At 43.1% G+C, this 22,023-nt stretch overlaps 1 protein-coding gene across 1 annotated transcript in view; it reads right to left on the bottom strand.

Moving 5' to 3' along the window:
* Positions 1-22,023, bottom strand: part of LOC101744996 (cholesterol transporter ABCA5) — a 66,228-nt gene that overhangs the window by 26,166 nt on the left and 18,039 nt on the right. Inside the window, exons 2-20 of the mRNA XM_012692814.4 lie at positions 21,713-21,878; positions 20,631-20,810; positions 19,272-19,444; positions 18,871-19,108; positions 18,055-18,287; positions 17,366-17,444; positions 15,199-15,306; positions 14,669-14,812; positions 14,223-14,373; positions 13,751-13,892; positions 13,195-13,425; positions 11,823-11,937; positions 11,177-11,326; positions 10,712-10,879; positions 9,770-9,845; positions 8,473-8,649; positions 7,558-7,730; positions 6,567-6,668; positions 95-251 (exon numbers count right to left, since the gene is read on the bottom strand). Of these exons, the coding sequence (XP_012548268.1) occupies positions 95-251; positions 6,567-6,668; positions 7,558-7,730; positions 8,473-8,649; positions 9,770-9,845; positions 10,712-10,879; positions 11,177-11,326; positions 11,823-11,937; positions 13,195-13,425; positions 13,751-13,892; positions 14,223-14,373; positions 14,669-14,812; positions 15,199-15,306; positions 17,366-17,444; positions 18,055-18,287; positions 18,871-19,108; positions 19,272-19,444; positions 20,631-20,810; positions 21,713-21,878 (2,963 nt within the window). The remainder of the gene's footprint in view (positions 1-94; positions 252-6,566; positions 6,669-7,557; positions 7,731-8,472; positions 8,650-9,769; positions 9,846-10,711; positions 10,880-11,176; positions 11,327-11,822; positions 11,938-13,194; positions 13,426-13,750; positions 13,893-14,222; positions 14,374-14,668; positions 14,813-15,198; positions 15,307-17,365; positions 17,445-18,054; positions 18,288-18,870; positions 19,109-19,271; positions 19,445-20,630; positions 20,811-21,712; positions 21,879-22,023) is intronic.

Below are 22,023 nucleotides of genomic sequence, written 5' to 3'. Positions count from 1 at the left end.
GGTCTTTTGGTCTGATCATCGCACTGCAGATGAACGCAGCGGCTTCAGACAACAGAAATGATATCTGCAACATTCAGATTAAATGAATACTCACTTATAGGCAAGAAGATCATGACGTACAGCTTGTAGGGATCCCTGATCATCCGCACGGTCCTTATGTAGACCAGAGCGCAGAAAGTTCTCCAGCACGAGGGCCGAGTCTTCACGAGCTCGCTGAGAGCGTCCACCGAGATGGGAACTTCGGGAGTTACCTGGATGTATCGAAAGTAATTATCGTTTAGTGTATTCACGAAATTAGAAGACTTTATTACGTAGTTTATTAAAGGCCTTTCCATTGTGAGTGTAGCAATCATATAACACAAGATATTTGACTGATGCCTTGATGAATTACTGGTGGTAGGACTTGTGAGTCCGCGCGGGTAGGTACCACCACCCTAGCTATTTCTGCCGTGAAGCAGTAATGCGTTTCGGTTTGAAGGATTGGGGCAGCCGTTGTAACTATACTTGAGACCTTAGAACTTATATCTCAAGGTTGGTGGCGCATTTACGTTGTAGATGTCTATGGGCTCCAGTAGCCACTTAACACCAGGTGGGCTGTGAGCTCGTCCACCCATCTAAGCAATAAAAAAAAACTCGCTTACGACAATTTAAATACATATGTCGGAGCACGCCAGGTATGGCTGAGCGGTAGTTTCGTCATCACTCGTATTCTATTGAACTCAGTTTAGTTAATAAAACTTTTTGAATAACAATTATTGAAACTCAACACACACAACTTTCACAATGACAGGATAAACCGACAGTTTCGTTGCACATACCGACAGACCGACTGACTGAGACGGACGGAATGACTGTCTGACACGGAATGCCACGACTCTGTCTACGTACCGCCATTTTATACTGTGGCGTTACGTAGTCTACCCTTCGTTTCGTGATATTTATCAAAACAACATTTCATCATTTAAAATAATAATCAAAACCACCGTCTTAATATTACTAAAGTCGTTATCCACGACAACTAAAAGTCGTTATCCACGACACGGCCATTCTGACATGTCACACGTCCCTGTGTGACGCTCCTGCAAGGAAAACAACCTTCTGCAATATCTAACAGGTTTCGTCTCGGCCACTCCTGATACATTCACGATTGAGGATTGGGATTCGTTTCATTACAAACCATAACGTTAGCTTTCAACAAGATCTTTAACAGACTATGTTAACCTGTGTGAGTAGATAACTTAATTACTCAACTATTCGTGACACACTATACAACTGAAAAATTTCATTAATGCTTAATAAGCATTAGAAACCCGAGTTATTACAAAACAACTCAATCTGAGCAGTATTTCATCAGTATTATGTATCAACCACAAACTATCGTTACAATTACTTCCATCTAGTGAGAGTAACTCATGCCACCTATATCGAGTGACGATAACCCAATTCAAGTGCCACCTCCATCGAGTAGCTCTTGACTACTTATTGCCTCCATCCGGCAAATAAGTGGGACCTCCATCCGGTACCCAACTTCAACACAAAACACTAATGCCTCCATCCGGCACGCAAGTGGAACTTCCATCCAGTACCCACTTCAACCATAAAACACATCGCAATGCCTCCATCCGGCAATAAAACGAACACATCACCTAAATCGAGCGAGGTGTTCAATTACCAGTCATAAATAACACTGAATACTGTTTTTTACTAATCACACAAAATAGGACAACAAAATCCTTACTTTAATCAGTCAGTTGTATCGTGGTCATTTATTTGATCCTACATCTTCTACATCACTAGTGTCAACAAAATCATATAGAACGCTCCTGGCCTGGCTGCCGGTGCAGCTAGTGACATTACCACCCACATTATCATTAAAACAAATGATAAAACCAATACACATCACTTCACAATATAGAGTCAAGGTCATTAGTAGACCAACACAACAATAGTCTCCATTGAGACCCAGGTCTCCGCTGTACCAATCGATGGAGATACTCTCACCTCACTGATCAGTCTCGTCAGTAGCACTACTTAGAGGCAACCTTATGTAATCATAGGTTCTATTACCAGTTAAAGCAATCTGTCTTCATTTCAGCAAAATTCAACATCGAATTTTACTAAATTTCCAATGTTCTGGTCTCGTCAAAGTTAATCTCTTACTTTCAGTATCATTTTAAGTAAAAACCTTTTGGGATATGGCACGCGAACTATAAAGAATTCGAAGGGGCTCGCCTTTGTTATTCTTATGGTAGAACAATTTAAAAAAAACAAAATGTGTGCAATTCACACGTGGTAGAAGTGAAACCTTCCAAAATTAAAATATAAATGTAAAATTTTGTCATTAGTAAATAATTGTAAGGTAGCGCCCTCTGTGAATTGATATTTTAATTTCACGTATAATCCTAAATTAAAATTCACTACAAGAGCTTTCATACACACGTTAGTATTAAAAAATCTCACAGATGGCGCTGTATTAAATAGTATGTATATTTCTGTCTCATTCTTTGCTGGCTTCATCCAACACATTTTTGTATTTGTGTCTCTTACCTGTCGTTTTTTTTTTTTTTTTTTCGTTGCATCCGGTTTGAAATCACAACGATTCTAAAAAAGTTTTCACTTCAAAAGATGTACGGCTTCTAGCACTTCTTGTCAAGAACAATTCCATGAGCTCATAGCGAGCTTGGTCATCAATAACGCAAGTCTGGGCTTCGAATAAGGACACTAGATTTAAGAGTTCTATTTCGCTGAATGCTCAATCTCACTGAACCGATTAAAACAACTATCAGGTAGTACATGACATACAATAGGTAAGCAATAAACCATCGCATAGGATTTGTTCCGTACAGTTTTGAGTCAAAACAACAGAAACCTTTTATGAGAACCATCGTATAAAATTGCTGAATTATGAAGCTACTACTAATAGATTTCTTGACAAGAGAGCATTCGGCACCAGAATCCAAATAAAAATAATACGACTCACCAGATTGTTCTTATTTACCAAAAATACCGATATTACGCAGCTACCGGCACGTCGCTCCGCTCGGCCGGTGAATAGTTGACCCATCGAGCGCCGACAGACTGTGCTTGCGTCCCATATCTCGTATTGGCTACAGCAATCACGTGTTGATTGAGACATGGTCTTCCTGATTGTACATGTCCTCGTGTGATGGTTAACCTACAATCAAAAACATCCACGAGAACACTTGTTCCGCTCGATCACTCCTGACTACACTTTACGACTTATCGGAAACTTTAAAGTCATCAAAGCTTTAAACTGTTTTAATACCATTTTAACCAAATCAAACAATAGGGTATACAAAGTTCACTATTCAGCAGCCAGAGCACGTACCACAGTCGTTCATCAAACTTCAAATTTACTCTGTACAAATCAGGCATAGCTTACAGGAACTCAGATCAAAGAAAACTTCCGAGTAAAAATATCTAACGCCACGGCTCTCCAGCCGACCAGCAATCGCAATTGCCCTCATGATGCGCATCCACAGCGTGGATCGCCCGTGTGCATCACCCGCTGACTACACACGATGGTCTTTACAGACCCCGACCTCCGCCAGAGCCAAACGCGCACCGCGCACCCACGGACTACTTGAGTTGCCTCAAGAGACACCGATTTCTACCGGGCTACGACTACGTAATAGCTACTGGTACGGTCGAACACAATACGGGCGATAGACTATCCTTACTCGAGTTTTCACCACAATTTAAGCTTGCTCTTCATCATCATCATTTACATCAACCTCGACTGGTATGTGACCTGCTGGCATGTTTCTTAGCTTATCGTGTGGGTATTTGTAAGTACGTTTTGAATTTAAAGCTTTCAATGTGTAACGGTCACCATCCAATACTTCAACTACTTTAAACGGCCCTTTAAACTTCGTATCTAATTTCGTTTGATTACGCTCTTCGATTTAATGTATGGACGAGCTCACAGCCCACCTTGTGTTAAGTGGTTACTGGAACCCATAGACATCCACAGCGTAAACGGACCACACACCTTGAGATAGAAGTTCTAAGGTCTCAGTATAGTTACAACCGCTGCCCCACCCTTCAAACCGAAATACACCACTGCTTCACGGCAGAATTAGGCAGGGTGATGGTACCCATGCGGTCGATGGCACTATACAGAGCACCCGTCTGGTGCCACGTCCTTACCCACGAGAACGTCGCCGCGCTGCGACGCCGGCAGCGCGCGATTGCAGTCAGAGTCATTCAAGGATACCTCACAGTCTCCTACAAGGCGGCGTGCCCTAGCGCAAGTGCAGCCGGAGCGCGGAGGCTCCAATCTCGGCAGTCCGTGCTGGAGGCGTGGTCTCGTCGTTTGGCGGACCCGTCGGCCGGCCTCCGTACCGTCGAGGCGATCTGCCCGGTTCTCGCGGACTGGGTGAGCCGCGACCGCGGAAGTCTCACCTCCGGCTACCTGTGCAGACTCACAAGACATTTTACCACCATGCAAACTTCTTACCGCAACAAATCTTACCAGCCGCCACGCAAACTACAATTTTACGGGTTCCACCTCTCCTACACGATGTTACTCCCACACTGAGGAAGCCAACCGCGAACACTTGTCAAGCACGCAAGCACGCATTTCACCGGAAAAACCTGCATCCGCCAGCGGAACCCGAACACCGCCGCATCGCCAGACATGAACGCACCGGATCTTATCTTACAGGTCACGACGACTTCAGATGTGTAAATTTTTCTTCCCCACGGAAACCTGCTTGCTTTCTCGTTTGCTTGCTTGCTGGAGCCCGAAGTCATTGAACGTGTAGTGTTATTGGTATTGAATCTAGTAGATTCTAAAATTTCAGCGACAATTCACAGTCTCATGTCCTGGTTTACTGCACTAGTGCCATGTAACTCTAGCAGAACTCAGCGGCTTAAAATAATTATTGTCGGAACTACCCACTCGTCATGACAGATCCATTATTGCGATCGAAGTTTCACTTGAGATTTGCACTTGCCTTAATTTCTTGCAATAGCTTGTTACGTGTTGTATTTCCGCTAGTAAATGCCATGTGATGAAGTCGACAGTCAAACTGGGCAACATGAGCCAGAACGTAAGATGTGATGATTTCTTCGTGGCTAAGATCTTCCATCAAGGTAACAGAGACGTTATTACAAGACTTACGTATGCTGCATTCACGCTCTTGTGGCGTACCATTACTAGTATTCTGATCTGCATCATGTTTTTTTTGCTGTACTTCGAACATGTTCAAACACGTCACGCCAGTGAGAGTAGAGTCCTGATCTCACTTCTGATGTCGGAGCACGCCAGGTATGGCTGAGCGGTAGTTTCGTCATCACTCGTATTCTATTGAACTCAGTTTAGTTAATAAAACTTTTTGAATAACAATTATTGAAACTCAACACACACAACTTTCACAATGACAGGATAAACCGACAGTTTCGTTGCACATACCGACAGACCGACTGACTGAGACGGACGGAATGACTGTCTGACACGGAATGCCACGACTCTGTCTACGTACCGCCATTTTATACTGTGGCGTTACGTAGTCTACCCTTCGTTTCGTGATATTTATCAAAACAACATTTCATCATTTAAAATAATAATCAAAACCACCGTCTTAATATTACTAAAGTCGTTATCCACGACAACTAAAAGTCGTTATCCACGACACATATATACAAGTTCCGAACAACATTCGGACCGTCGGTCTACCGAGCAATATCATCGGCTTGGTGGAAGATCTTCCCTTATTGTTAAACCTCCCAAACCATCAACTTGCCTGGTAAGACTGCTAATAATTGAAATTTCGACCTCATGCCTCAAGGTAAGTGGCGGCAAACGCGCTGTGATAGTTTTACTACGATGACCACTAAGCCAGGTCGTGAACTGTTCTTCTAATTTAGTGCAAAAAAACTTGCATTGTATTCCGAGGGTAGTTGGTGTAAGTTGCCCCTTCCTCGGGTGACCGTGGCTTTGTGTTACATTGCGCGTACAGTACTCGTTTCGCTTTCTTATTCTCTTATTAGGTATCATTACTTCTATTATTTATTCGGATTTAGTTTCGTTTTCGTAACTTTGCCAATGCCGGTCCCAAGCCCGGATGAGGAAAGAGGAGAGTTAAGTTGGAGTTCGACCTTTCCATCGTAAAACAGTCAACGCCGAATGTCGGGCGGTGGTTAATTAGCCGGACCCAAATAAGGCTTTGGAATGAGCTCCCCTCCGCGGTGTTTCCCGAGCGCTAACGGGGTACGAGAGTACTTAACGGTAGGCAGCGGCTTGGCTCTGCTCCTGGCATTGCTCAAGTGCATGGGCGACGGTAACCATTTATCATCAGGTAGGTCGTATGCTCGTCTGCATGCAAGGGCAATAAAAAAAGGCTTCAGCGGTCTCGAGGAACTAAATCTCTTCCAAAAGCATTGCCGTGGAAGGACATGGGAACCGACCATGTGTATTTTCCCAAGAAAGCCTCATAAGACCACGACCCTCAGCATTGAGGATTATCAACGCAAGCAGCAGTTGTTTTCAGAGACTGTTCCTAATTCATTATGTATGGCCACCACCACATATGAGGTCGTACCTTGATGTGCTCGACGCCGTGCGTGGTGGAGTGCAGCGCGTGCGAGGCCGGCGGCGGGGGGAGCGGGGTCGGGGTCTTCTGGGGATCCTTGTCGTTCAGCTCCTTTAAAATTCCAACACACGCATATAGTATACAATATAATACGGCCTGTCACATTTCAGAGTTCTGGCCGAGTAAAATGCGCCTCACCAAAGAGTCCATCCACCAGGATTTACAGGCTTTTTTTTATTGCTTAGATGTGTGGACGAGCTCACAGCCCACCTGGTGTTAAATGGTTACTGGAGCCCATAGACATCTACAACGTAAATGCGCCACCCACCTTGAGATATGAGTTCTAAGGTCTCAGTATAGTTACAACGGCTGCCCCGCTCTCCCAACCGAAAGGCATTACTGCTTCACGGCTGAAATGGGCGGGGTGATGGTACCTACCCGTGCGGACTCACAAGAGGTCCTACCACCAGTAAAGATCAGAGCGAACAATCGATTATTGCTTTTGTTATAAAATACGAAAAAATAATAATTTTGAACTATGTCCATGACGTTTGTTGCAGTTTTTACGCTTATAACCCATGTGGATTTCGGAGGGGGGCGTTTCGATCGGGTGCGCGTAATCGTGATAGAGTGTCTTCGACTTTTTATTACTACCTAAGCTGGTAGATTGGGGGCTATGCCAGCGTAACCGGGCGAGTAGATGAGCTCACAGGGTTCTAACCTGAGGACGTTGCTAACGCAATAGAAAGAACAGGGCTACGCAGAAACTACCACCGAATCGGAAGCGCAGTTCCATGAGAAGATCTGGCGGGAAACTCAGTGGACTATGCCTATGGGTTAATTTTCCCGAGGAACCCTTTGACAGATTCGACGGGTTCGACGTTCAGTTCACCAATGCTTGGAATGTCTACAAGTACCGATAGTGGATCTGGAGGATCTGAAAGGACTTGTTGAGTAGTGACGTATACAAGACTGCACCAGTTAAAAATAATAGTCTCACCTGATAACTCAAGGTTTTGCTCTGTAGCGACAGACTCCTGGACAAAGCCCGCGCCCGCACCAGCTTCACGGAGGACACCCCTTCCACTGCTTCCGTCTCTTCGGCGTTCTCCCCCTCCAGACTCAAGAAAACTTCTTCTAGAGTGGTCATTGAGACACCGTAGCTAGTGATACCTAGTTTCGAAAATAAATCAGTATTGAACTAGTGATGCGCAACTTCGATTATTTCGATATGCGAATGCGAATATCGATTACGTAATATGAATCTGAAATATTTAAAGTTTATCTATGACAGATCGAATGACAGATTTGAATAATAAGTAAAATCTAGAAACAAGTTTTTCTATGGATTATTTATATGAATACAAGCAGCCGTATTCTGGTGTAATCATATACGGTATATTGGCATCACATCGGCTGTGGGTAGTACGAATATTTACCTAAAAAATTTAGAATTTCGAACAAGTCTTTGGATATGTCAATACATATTTAAATATTGGTTTGAAGACCAGTACTAGTGCTAGTACGTCTTGTGAGTCCGCACGGGTAGGTACCACAATCCCGCCTATTTCTGCCGTGAAGCAGTAATGCGTTTCGGTTTGAAGAGCGGGGCAGTCGTTGTAACTATACCGAGACCTTAGAACTTATATCTCAAGGTGGGTGGTGGCATTTACGTTGTAGATGTCTATGGACTCCGGTAATCACTTAACACAAGGTGGGCTGTGAGCTCGTCCACCCATCTAAGCAATACATAAATAAAAACAACCAGAGATAAGCTATACACGATCGCCTTGCTCCAAACTAGGATTCCGTGTACTACTGTAGTCGAGAGTCGAGCTTACGGCCCTTGGTCTAGTCGTCAGGGGTGCGAGATAGAATCGCCGAGAGCGCACTACGGCGTTGTGACGTCACTGACCGAGCCGGTTGGTCTTGTCCTTGATCTCGTGCTCGATGGCGAGGAACAGCGGCGGGAAGAGATGCACGGCGTAGTGCGGCAGGATGTAGGACAGCTCGCGGCCGTGGCGCCGAGCTTTCTCCGCGCGCGGCACGTGGCCCCGCACCAGCCGCGTGATCTGGTGCTCGCGGCATGCGCCTGCAACCAAACCCACCGGCGCCCCCATGTAGTCCGCAGACGTCACATACGTCCATCCGAGTCGGAGTGAATATAATTTTTTTTTTCCTACCTAATCTGAGAGCCTTGAGAAGCTATATCAGCGTAACCTTAACTAGTAGGTGAGCTCACGGGGCTCAAACCTGACGACGTTGCTAACACGAACCCTAGCAAGAGCCGTGCTTCCCAGAATCTACCACCGGATCGGAAACGCGACCCACTGAGAAGATCCGGCGAGAAACTCAGTGGGCTGTGTCTGAGGGCTAATTTACTCGTCCAGCCCTTCGTCGCAAGACGGGTTCGACGAGAACGGTGACCGGTGCTTGAGGTACCTAAAAGTACTGCTAGTGGATCGGGAGGATCCGAAACATACACACCGATTCTAATTGTTATCATCTCCCACTTTAGGTATGAACTTTCGGTATAAACGCCTGGCGGCCAATGTGAATGCGAACTCGCTACGTCTACCGCTCCCGCACTCGCCGCCGCGCCCGCACCCACCGCCGCGCCCGCACGTTCGACATGAACAAGCATTAAGCTACCTAATTAACCCATCCATTTTGCCCTCAATGCTATAGACAGCCTCTTCAAACGAGCCCTGTGAAGAATTATTTACGTTAGGCAGCGGCCTAGCTCAGCCCCTCATATTGCTGACGTCCACGGGCGACAGTAACCATTCACTATCAAATGGGCCGGTATTGTAGTCTGTTTACAAGGGTAATAAAAAAATATACATAGATTCTATAAAAACATTATTAAGATACTAGCGGACCCGGCAGACTTTGTAGTGCGTCAATCGACAAATAAAAGACCTAAACTTTTGTATAAAATAAACTTAAAACAAACAAAAGGAATCGGTCCGATGGGGGACACATCAAAGGAAAAACAAATTTGTTATTTTTATTTACCTAATCCCGAGTATTTTCATATTCATCTAACTTTTAAACCTTCTCTGGATTTCCACAAATCATTCAAGACTAAAATTAGTCAAATCGGTCTAGCCGTTCTCGAGTTTTAGCGACACTAACGAACAGCAATTAATTTATATATATAAGATAAGATATAAGATAAGAATAAGATAGATTGATTTGACCACACTCACCGTCCAGCACTAGAGTTAGATGATATCCAATACCGAATTTGTTCTTTAAAAACAGCGAAGTGCCGGCGCAACGGACCTGGAAATGTAATGGTAGAAAAGTCACAAGTTGCCCCCTAGTGGTCCCCCGAAAGGACCTCAACACTGAGCATCGGGTGGTGACTTAATGACTCAGCACTACTACTACTCTGAATAACTAAACGATTCAGATATCAAGAAATGAATACTTTGGTTTAATTGTATTATGAAGAAAAGAGCCTTTATATTTTTATAACGTAACGACTTTATAACTATACCCAGCCAAATCTTCAACAGGCTCGTATGGGGGATTGAGCTTTATCCTAATGAGTTCATACCCTCTTATTCTGGTCAAAAGCCAGACATATTATGAATAAATAATAGTTTAAAAAAGGTAACCAAATACGCTTTTATAGAAAATCCAACTAAAAAATAGAAAATAAATTTTAATAAAATTGACTTAAAAATAGTGTAAGAAAAAATGATTTTATTGTAAAAAAAGCGTGGGGTGCATGGTATCAGTAGTTATAAATATTTTATGAACAGATATGATTAGAAGGGTTATTTTGATAATATCCTGAAAAGCACCAAGAAGATTTTCTATAAAAGCGTACATATTTTGTTAGTTTTTTTAAAATATTATTTAGTTTTTATTTTTTAGTTCAATTCAATTTTTTTAAGTATTGTATTGTCATCGGTCCTTAATAAGTATACAAAATTTCGAGTTAATCCGACGTTTTGAAGCGGGTCAAAATCATGTCCAAAGATAGCGTTACAAACATACGTCTGAAGCTAATAAAAGCGTATTAAAAATGTTTTATGGTAGATAAGTCGTTTCCCTAAATCGGTCTATACTACTGTAATTGTTCATTCAAGTTCAAAAGATCGGCAACAGCAGCATGCATATAGCGATGTGAATTGGCGTACCTTCCCCTTGCTGATGACGGCCTTCCTGTCTCCGAGGATGTCGGCCTCGTCCATGAAGTGCGTGGTCAGCAGCAACACGCGGCCGCGGCGCGCGCGCTGCAGGACGCGCCAGGTCTGCCGCCGCGACACCGGGTCCACGCCCGCCGTCGGCTCGTCCAGGATTATGATCTGCAACCGCCACCCAGCTAAGCACAGGACCTCTTGTGAGTCCGCGCGGGTAGGTACCACCACCCTGCCTATTTCTGCCGTGAAGCAGTAATGCGTTTCGATTTGAAGGGTGGGGGCAGCCGATGTAACTACACTTGAGACTTTAGAACTTATATCTCAAGGTGGGTGGCGCATTTACGTTATAGATGTCAATGGGCTCCGGTAACCATTTAACACCAGGTGGGCTGTGAGGCCGTCCACCCATCTAAGCAATAAAAAAAAACATGACCGCAAAGGTCAAAATAACACAAAGAATACCTTCGGATCTCCTATGAAAGCTATCGATATGCTAAGCTTTCTCTTCTGCCCTCCGGAGAGATGTTTGGCGAACACACCAGCCTGCTCCAACAGTCCAACTTCAGCGAGGGCCTTCTGAATCTCCTCCTGAACTCTCTCTCGTGGGATACCCTGAAATAACATCGTAAAAAGTGTGTGACATTTCTAGTTGATCATAACATTTTCCTTTTTGGATTGTTCTAGACCAGTGGTTCCCAAACTCATTTTGTTTACTGCTCACTTTGAGAATAAATTATTTTTATGAAATACCAAGCATTCGTCTCCAGCACATATACAAATACACACCCTCCTCCTCCGTGCGTCGTATTCCTCAGTTCTGAGGGTCGTGAACTTTACTGAGCACTTTTGTTAGGACTATGTTCCTCCATTCACTCCTGTCCTCCGCGCAGTGGATAGCGACATTGATGCTGGACACATACACATACACACCCTCCTCCTCCGTGCGTCGTATTCCTCAGTTCTGAGGGTCGTGAACTTTACTGAGCACTTTTGTTAGGACTATGTTCCTCCATTCACTCCTGTCCTCCGCGCAGTGGATAGCGACATTGATGCTGGACACATACACATACACACATACATACTAATTGTAGGGTAGTTCCTCACGAACCTTGACGGCCGCGAAGAACTGGAGGTGCTCCTTGACGGACAGCAAATCGAAGAGTACGTCCTGCTGCGGACACACGCCTATCATCTGACGGATCTCGTACATGTCGTTTGGATCCCTGCGATCACGAAAATATCCACATAATGACAGACTGCAGTATGCTTAGTGTGAGTTTCTTAACGTTCCCGATAGCGTAAAAGTTAAGCCAATTTTGTATGCAGTTGGAACAGCGCCCCTAGCGACAAACGTACGCAAACATAAGCTAACTTTTACGCTATCGATAACGTTAAAAAACTCGCACTAAGCACACAGTAAACATTCGGATTCGCGAATATAATTGCGCATTCAATCCAAAACTTAGTTTAACTTTTAATCCGCAATATATAATGTGCTATTCTTATCTTTTGGTATTTGAGAATCATTAAATATTGGTTTTAATGTTCATAATGATAAAATGCAATTCATAAAATAAAAATAAACGGGTGAAATAAAAGAAACATTAAAAGAAGACTAAAAATCCCTCCATACGACACGTCACCATGGATTTGCTGGTGTAACCCAAGATGGGTTGACGTCAGTCAGGTCGTAACAGATCATCCTAAATCTTTGTGCAACGTGATAAGAGTAAATGCGACGCTGACCCCATGACTAATCGTATGACCCCCTCTGTCATTTCACCTGACGTTTTGGTCCGACCAGTCTTTTTTATTGCCCTTGTAGGCAGACGAGCATACGGCCTACCTGATGGTGAGTGGTTACCATCGCCCATGGACTTCAGCAATGCCAGGGGTAGAGTCAGGCCGCTGCCTACCGCAAATTAGTTTTTTCATATAACTAAGTGCGTGTTGTGATTTTCATTTTGTGCGTTCTTTAATCTCGACCTGACCAATACATGTAATAAAAATCTGGCCGTTTAAAGTGGGTCAAAATCGCGTCTAAAGAAGTCAGTTACAAACATACAAATATACATACAAGTGAAGCTAATATAAAGCGTGTAAAAACCTAACCATTATCTTCCGTGCACTGCTTCTTCGTGCGTTAGATCTGTTTTGAACATTATATATATTACCAAATGGTAAACTACAAGTGGCTGAAGGCCTAGTGCAACCGGCCACTTTAAGGGCATTAGGAAGAGTTTGCAGTTTGTACCAATCGATTCTAAAATATTGTATAGCCCTCACACACAATTACCAAATATCATCTCATCAAACCACTTGTCAAAATCAATACAATTTCCACGTAATAGCGTGAGTACGTATTGAACATAATAGACAGAACTGCGTTGTTCATAGGTTATAAGAAAATTAGCTAGTAGGCGTGTAGAGTTACAAATAAATTGTTCTAATGATTGAATCTTCTCTGAACGAATACTTACCTAACATCAAGTCCATACACGTAGGCGGTCCCAGCGGTGGGCGCCGTGAGCCCGGTCAGGATATTGAACAGAGTGGACTTCCCCGCCCCGTTGTGTCCGAGGACGGCCGTGATCTGACCTTCGTAGATGCTCAGGTCTATTCCGTCGATAGCCTTGATCTCGGGTCGACGGCAGTGACGGAAACTCTTCTGTAGACCCACGATCCTGATAGCTTCTTTGTCTTGAAGCTCTCTGGTTTATAAAATACTTAAATTAAAGTTCAAATGAACATATGTCTCAATTTGTCGTCTATTTCACTTGGTTAGTTTTACAAAAAAGCAATAAACATCGGAAGCTCATAATAATATCACAAGACTACATCACAACACCTGGTCTAGAATTGGGTTTTTTTTTTAATTGCCCTTGTAGGCATACGAGCATACGGCCCACCTGATGGTAAGTGGTTACTGTCGCCCATTGACTTCAGCAATGCCAGGGGCAGAGTCAAGCCGATGCCTACTGCTTAATACTCTCCACAAGCTGAATACTCTGGGTTGAACTACATTATTTCTGGTACCTGGGTACAGGTTCAATATCCTTATTATGAGCCGCGTCTCCATTGGAATGGAAGTGTACGGCCGAGACCCTGCTTCTGCGGCTACCCAGCCAGAACGACGGCATCAGACAGAACCAGGGCTTCTGCTTGATACCGTACTCACCTAGAATGAAGATCTTAGAGTCAGTGCCACAGCAACTTACAAAAGAACAGGAGTCGCAGCGAACAACCGACAAAAAAAGTTGCAACTCATATTTAAGAAACCACAAAATAGGAAACCGTGCCAAGGTCATTGATAGAAATCCTTGAATTCAAATCAAGGCCTGGCCCGGTGGTGCCCGCTACTTCCGGAGCTCTGATTTTTTTGATACATCGCAAATATGATTGATTGAGTGATTTCTGGACAGAAAATTATTTAAATCTTTTGAATTTGAATTTCGGAATCATATTACCATAGGACAAATTGCACTTTTAGTTCTTTATTCAGACTTACTAGGTATGACGGCATCGAGCCAGTAAGCGGCCAGAGCATACAGCACAGTGTCCACAGCCATCATGATGAGACTCCCCCCGAAGGGAACTCCCGGGCCACTCCACAGGTTATCCCAGGTCACACCCACGCCTGCCATGTCCAAAACTAAGGCCTGCGGAACGAATGCGAAGATTTCTTACATGTGCGAAATGGTCGTAGAATTTAAAGAGTCAAGTTCAAAATTTTTATTATGTCAAAATTATCATGGTAAATCCCTTGCGACAATCTGCTGTATTTCCGTGGTAAAAGAAGTAGTAGATCAGATTTCTGTATCGATCGGCTGGTTATATTTGCTTCAGATATGCTTCTCTGAAAGTGTTTTTGTCATCTATGGTATCCAGTCCAGAGAATTGCCTTAGGTTAGGGCCAAATAACCTATAAATAAATACCTATTTTCTAAACCTTACCTTATCCATAGCTAGAGCGTAGCAGCTGGAGCTGATGAGTGAGACGAACCAGAAGGCGAGAGAGTCCGCGTTGGAGACAAACACCTGAATGAAGTAGAGGCCGCTCATCAGGTTCACCGCAAAACTGCCCAGGATACCCGCCGTCTGGTTACACAATGTCATAGTCAATAATACGGTAAACATGCTTTTAAAAACAGTAAAATATCTATCTTCTCTTCCATTAACTTCCACACATTAAAAAAAGATTCGACTCTGTAATTTGCATAGCATGACACACAGTGCAATGTCATAGGCCAGAGAGCAAACCGTTTACCAAAGCAAACCCAACTCCGTCGAGTTCTTCCAGCGTTATGTTCTTCTTCAAATAAACTTTTAAAAACCTCTATAACATCTTGTGAGTCCGCAAGGGTAGGTACAACCACCCTGCCTATGTCTAATATAGAAATAGGCAGGGTCGCGGTACCTACCTGTGCGTACTCACAAGACATCCACCCAATAAAATACAGATTAAAAGAGATGTTACAACTCACCCTGGCCTTATCGAAGAACGGAGTGAGCATAAATGCGAACGTGATGATAGTGAAACCGAATAGCACCATCAGTAGGAATATCAGGATGTATGATGAATGTTGGAATACCTGAAATCACAGGAGGAAGCGTATCTTTTGACGCAATTAACTTTTCGGTACAGTGTTCGGCGCTACTGGTCTGCGACTGACTGATCATTTCTCATCTGTATCGTAATTTTAACTTTCCAACCCCTACTTCCTGGTGGTAGGACTTCGGTATTAGATTCTGTGAAGCACTGCTCTTGATAGGACTAATGTTAGCAAATTCTCTCAGGTTGAGCCCGTGAGTTTCCTACCCGTCCGGGCGTAGCTTGAATAGTCCCTTAGGCTACCAGCGAAGAGGTAGGGAAGAAAAGATAGGGCGTATTGAATCCCCTCACCGTCCTGCTTTCTGTGGTGAGATAACGCTTTCTAGTTCTTACAAGATATAATTGGTGTAATCAATTGAGACTTCTATCACATTTCAAGGTGAGTGACGACATTTACGCAATTTTACCAATGTCTACAGATTTTAGCGACCTCTTTGTCACTCGATGAGTCGTGAACTAGCCTGACGATAACAATAACAAAAAATGACAGCATTTAACGCTGGGCAACGGCTTGGCTCTGACCCTGGCATTACTGACGTCCACGGGTGACGGTAACCACTCACTCACACTCACATCAGACAGGCCGTATGCTCGTTTGCCGACAAGAGCAATAGAAAAAAAATATGAAAACATTATATTCGTTGTGATGCAATATTTTCTTATTTGAACTTGGTACATCTATTTTCTTTGTGGCGTAAATCGTGGAGAATCCAGAAAATTCGGTAAAATGCAAGGAATTTTTGGCTTCTGTTCTTATGACGTCACATGTCATTCAATTTGGCTCAAACGGAAGTAGGAGCGAAATAGCATTTACGTTGGAGCGGCTGAGTCAGTATGACGTGTGCACACTTGTCTAAGAAAAATCAACCTGTTTGGATTTTATATTTACTGCTAATGTTTTTATTTATTTACTAGCTGACCCGGCAGACTTCGTAGAGCCTAAATCGATAAATAAAAAACCTAAACTTTTGTATGAAATAAACTTAAAACAAACAAAAGGAATCCGTCCGACGGGGAATACATCAAAGGGAAAACCAAATTGTTATGTTTATTTAATTCCAAGCATTTTCATATTTATCTACCTTTTAAACCTTCTCTGGACTTCCACAAATAATTCAAAACCAAAATTAGCCAAATCAGTCCAGCCGTTCTCGAGTTTTAGTGAGACTAACGAACAGCAATTCATTTTTATATATATAGGTTTGTTATAATTCAGAATCATTTCAAGATTGTATTTCTATTTCGCTGCGAAAAATAACATGTATTGCTTATTGTCTATTAGTATAAGGTATCACAATGAAATAAGCCTGTAAAGTAAAAGACAGAGTTTGAGATCCAAATATATTTAATTTTTTTATTGTCCTTATAGGAGGCAGACGGGCATACGGCCCACCTGACGGTGAGTCCTTTTTTTTTTTTACTTAGTTGGGTGGTCGAGCTCACAGCCCATCCTGGTGTGAAGTGGTTATTGGAGCCCATAGACATCTATGACGTAAATGCGCGACCCACCTTGATATATAAGTTCTAAGATCTCAGTATAGTTACAACGGCCGCCCCACCCTTCAAACCGAAACGCATTACTGCTTCCCGACAGAAATAGGCCGGGTGGTGGTACCTACCCGTGTGGACTCACAAGAGGTTCTACCACCAGTAATAGACCATGGACTTCAGCAATGTCAGAGGCAGAACCAGCCGTTAAAGTTTTACACATTGGGCTTATGTAAGACTTTCTATTTATCGTGGTCAGGGACTAGTGACGCATCATTAGACCTTCTCCTAGTCGGAAACTCTTGGCAGAGTAGTCGCCGCTGGCTTCCAAGGCAGTCGCACGTCGAGTATTGAACCTTCGTTGGAAGCTTTTGCAGCGGCTCGGCTCTGCCCCTGGCATTGCTGAAGTTCATGGGCGACGGTAACTACTCACCATCAGGTGGGCCGTATGCTCGTCTGCCTACAAGGGCAATAAAAAAAAAAGCGGTTGTTAGCATTGCGAGCACATTGTACTGTGCTGGCTTTCGTAGTGCTACGTACCACAGACCTACCTTTAGGGTAAACAGCAGAACCGTGCTGACGATGGAGAGAATAGTGACGAAAACTGCGTATATCAGAAACCAGGAGCCCCTGTAAATAAAATGGAATTCCAATAACCTTTACGACCAACTAGGGTAATATTATTATTTATTGCTTAGATGGGTGGACGAGCTCACAGCCCACCTGGTGTTAAGTGGTTACTGGAGCCCATAGACATCTACAACGTAATTGCGCCACCTATCTCAGTATAGTTACAACGGCTACCCTACCCTTCAGACCGGAACGCATTACTGCTTCACGGCAGAAATAGGCAGGGCGGGGGTTCGTACCCACGCGGACTCCCAAGAGGTCCTACCACCAGTAAAAATATATTATCTATTGGTTTTAATTACGGCACATCCATGCTAGTTTATTAAATAGGCAAGATACGTATCGTTATAAATTGAATACCTTTCCATATTTATTTATTGCATTATGTGGGTAGATTAGTTTTCAAGTCATCTCTAGTATAGTGTTGTTCAATTAATTTTGTTAGTATCGACATTCTGCTATAAATATTCAAACTAACATGCTTTAGGATTAAAAATGAATTAGATAGAGACTTAAGTAAAGATTCTCTTGACTCATGACTAAATCTTAGATCATCAGTAACTGCAAAATGTGGATAGGGCTCAAAATTGGTGTAGACACACAAAATTACCAATAGACAGAATCTTTGAGTCCCATTATCCTCATTCCCTCTCTTATTTTCTTCTCCTTCTCTCCCACGACGAACATGAGCAGATAGGTGATGAATTGCGACAGCGTCATGACCATGTACATGGGCATTATCACGCGGAAGATCACTAGCCAATCTCCCGTGTGCTGGCGTTTCGGAAACTGTCTGAGATCGATGTGCATCGGAGGAACTGAAGAGGTGAAGTTTGTGTCTGCCTGTGAGGGGAAATAGACACGAACATAAATATCAGACAGATCTTTGAACATTTGATTGGAGGTTCGCGTGAATTGCGGAGAGGGGACTTTTTTAAATGACTCTGTATTATTTAGCTTTTAAATTAGTATTTTAGAAAAGGTTCAGCAGATGAGTGTCTCCTTGTTAACGAAAAATAAAAAAAATACCTTTTCGTATTTATACCTATAGTATAATTAGCTGACCCGGCAGACTTCGTACTGCCTCAATTGATAAATAAAAGACCTACACTTTTGTATAAAATAAACTTAAAACAAACAAAAGGAATCCGTCCGACGGGGGACACATCAAAGGAAAAACAAAATTGTTATTTTCATTTAATTCAGTTTTTTTATACTTCTACCTTTGAACCTTCGCTGGACTTTCACAAATAATTCAAGACCAAAATTAGCCAAATCAGTCTAGCCGTTTTCGAGTTTTAGCATGACTAACGAACAGCAATTCATTTTTATTTATATAGATTATTGTACAATGCAAATCAGAGAGAATCGGCAAGACATCAACAAGCAAACATTTTAAAATTATAAAGATAATTTCAAAATTCACCTTGATTTTGGTGTAGTCAATGAGCGTCTGTAGAGCCAAGAACCCGGAATAATAATACTGCAACACGGGGCAAGTATCTTCCCTGTGCATCTCTGATAAGGGGATCAGCTGACCGCCTCTGGACCAGTCGGAGGACCAGTCTTTGACTCCGGTTCTTTCGCGGCATTTCGCTGGCGAGGTGGTCAGCGTTCTCGTCGAAGGCGTCCCGACACGAGACGGATTGGTTCTTATTGTATATCTGAAAGAGTTCGAAGGAAAATTCATCTATGACTCTTTCTAGTGATGTTGAAGTAAGCTTGTTCGAATTTACCAAGTCAGTCAGTCTTTATTTGTAATCAAATTTATACACAAATAGACACATCGCTTCATATGAATATACTGGTCGTCTTTTATTATCTTACCTAAGGGGCTCAGTGAAAGAGCTGGGGTCCGTATGGAATATGACGGCGATGGGAAAGTTCTTCGTGTTACTGTGATATGCGTCGTTCAGATCTTCGGTGTTGTTGTACAAGATCCAGTGGATTGGATGCTGTTCGGATTCTACGAGCATCTCGTTGATGTCTCCTAAGAAGCCCTGAGAATATTATACCGAGAATTATATTATCAGGCTACAACAGGTCACTGCTGGACATGGCCCTCACCAATTGCACACTACTAAGCACGATTTTCCATACTGACGGTTAGCATGAGTTATCTTCTTCTATATCTTTCCCTTACTGCTGAGGAACGCGACCACATGTGACGTTCTTCCACTGGGTTCGATCATGAGTGGCATGGACCGCATGGTAGAGACTACCACCAAGTGCTTCTCTTACTAGATCTGACCATCTGGCTGGTGTTCTGCCCACGGCGGGCTTGCCCTCTATGCGACCCGCAATTATGAGCTTCTCTAATTCATGTCTTCCCAGACCGCATGATATCTCCGAAGAAGCTTATAACATATTCCCGACAGATAAAGACATTCTTCTTCTCAGTCGTATGCACTTTTGGCAGAGTGGTCATGGTCATCACTTCGGGTGGTGGTGCGCTTCACCAGACGTCGCCATTCCTCGCGTACCGCGGCTATTCTTGTGCACTCGTTAACGGGACCGTTAAGAGCTGCCTTTATTTGGTCGGTCCATCGTAACGGTGATCTGCGGCGCGGTCTTGTACCCTTTATCATGCCCTGCACCACTTGGTGCTCAAATGAGTCATCACCCCGCCGCGACACATGCCCGAAGAAAGTGAGGATGCGACCCTGAACGATGGAAGATGGTCGCTGCTTGAAAACATACTGTCAACAATTTATAGTATACTAGCTGACCCGGCAGACTTCGTAGTGCCTCAATCGATAAATAAAAGACCTAAGCTTTTGTATAAAATAAACTTAAAACAAACAAAAGGAATCCGTCCGACGGGGGACACATCAAAGGAAAAACAAAATTGCTATTTTTATTTAACTCCAAGCATTTTCATATTTATTTACCTTTTAAACCTTCTCTGGACTTCCACAAATAATTCAAGACCAAAATTAGCAAAATCGGTCCAGCCGTTCCCGAGTTTTAGCGAGACTGACGAGCAGCAATCCATTTTTATATATATAGATAGTTGTCGGTGTCGAGCTCTTACTCGAGAGGGACATAGTTTTCTTCGTCCACACCAGCTGAAAGTACCGAGGCGGGCCGATATGGGCCTTCCCGCAGTGAAGGCTTAGACTACACTATCCTTATGTACCAAATTGGTCACATTTATTATTAAGCATTTTCGATTCGCACACGTACCATAGTTCCGTTGGAGTTCAGCCAATCGGCGACGACGGCAATGGAGTGGTTCTCCGGGAAGAAGTCGTGATGGATGCGCAGCAAGGGACCTGGTTTTCGAACCTCCGGGAAGTTGGGATTTGGCACGAGCATCTTCAAGAAGATCAGCACTCCCAACGAGTATAGAGGAACCAGAACTTCCTGTTCGATATAATGCATTATTAATCTTATAGTATGTGTAAATAAATTTAAGCTAGTGATGGGGTTTGTGAATGAGAGCTCGCCTTATATTTATTTCGTATTCTTATATAGATAGTGACACCTACCAAGCTTCATCTCTCCACTCCCCTAAGGTAGACTGTTAGAAAATGCCTATGGCATTAAGTCCGCCTTTATACTTTCTAGTATTAGAAGTTATAAATAAATAAATAGTGAGTTCATAGTACTTATTTATACGTCTAAGCGGTCACTTCCCAGAGAATCGAGAACCCAAAAACTAAATAAACCACAAAGAATGTCTCTGAAAGGATTTTTGTAAAAATAGCTAATAAACTTTTAAAGTTAACTCCTGATATCGAGATTAAAAAACAAACACGTGTGGCACTCGGGGACTGTCGCGGTAAAGCTATTGCATACCATTTTTTATCAACTTATGCAATTATAACTAGACAATAATAATTTAATATTAAAACAATAATAAAATAAGATCACGCTATATTTATAAACATTAACAAAAGCAAAACATTAACTGTCCCCTTCACACTCATAAGCTAGAGCGCGCGAGACAGAGATGGGCAGACTTTTCATGATGCGCATGCAGTGCGACGTTACGCCGCGCGCTTATCCACAAACACTACACAAGCGCAACATGTGAATGTGTTGAACGCGAGCTACACGGCGGAGTGGGAATGTTAGGTTTTATTTTCGTTACGGAATTTCTTGATTCGGTCACCGCGTTCAAAGCTCGCGATAAAAGCTATGCAATATCTTAAAAATCAAACTTCACATTGCTTCTTTGCATTGCAATTCAAACTAATTTTCAAATTATTTCTATTTAGTTATGAAGTAAGAAAATGCGGTGGTTAGAATGTACGTAAACTAACAGCCAAAGTCTTTCTAGTGTCTCGTTTCTTGAGTAGCAAGTTCCTGACGACGGTCGCCCAGAGCTGCGGCCAGAACCTGGCGGCGGGACGGGTGCCCATGGCGCCGCGTAGATGGCTACCCACAGCAGCGCAGTCCACTCCTATCGACGCCGTCTCTGCGCATTTCCTGCAGAAAAAGAGAAAACGAATGCTCAATTTGCGATGTCACGGATACTTTTTTTTTATTGTTTACATGGGTGGACTAGCTCACAGCCCACCTGGTGTTAAGTGGTTACTGAAGCCCATAGACATCTACAACGTAAATACGACAC

The sequence above is a fragment of the Bombyx mori genome, chromosome 16 (assembly GCF_030269925.1).
Source record: "Bombyx mori chromosome 16, ASM3026992v2".
Lineage (NCBI taxonomy): Eukaryota > Metazoa > Arthropoda > Insecta > Lepidoptera > Bombycidae > Bombyx > Bombyx mori.
This window is presented reverse-complemented; position numbering and strand designations above follow the sequence as displayed.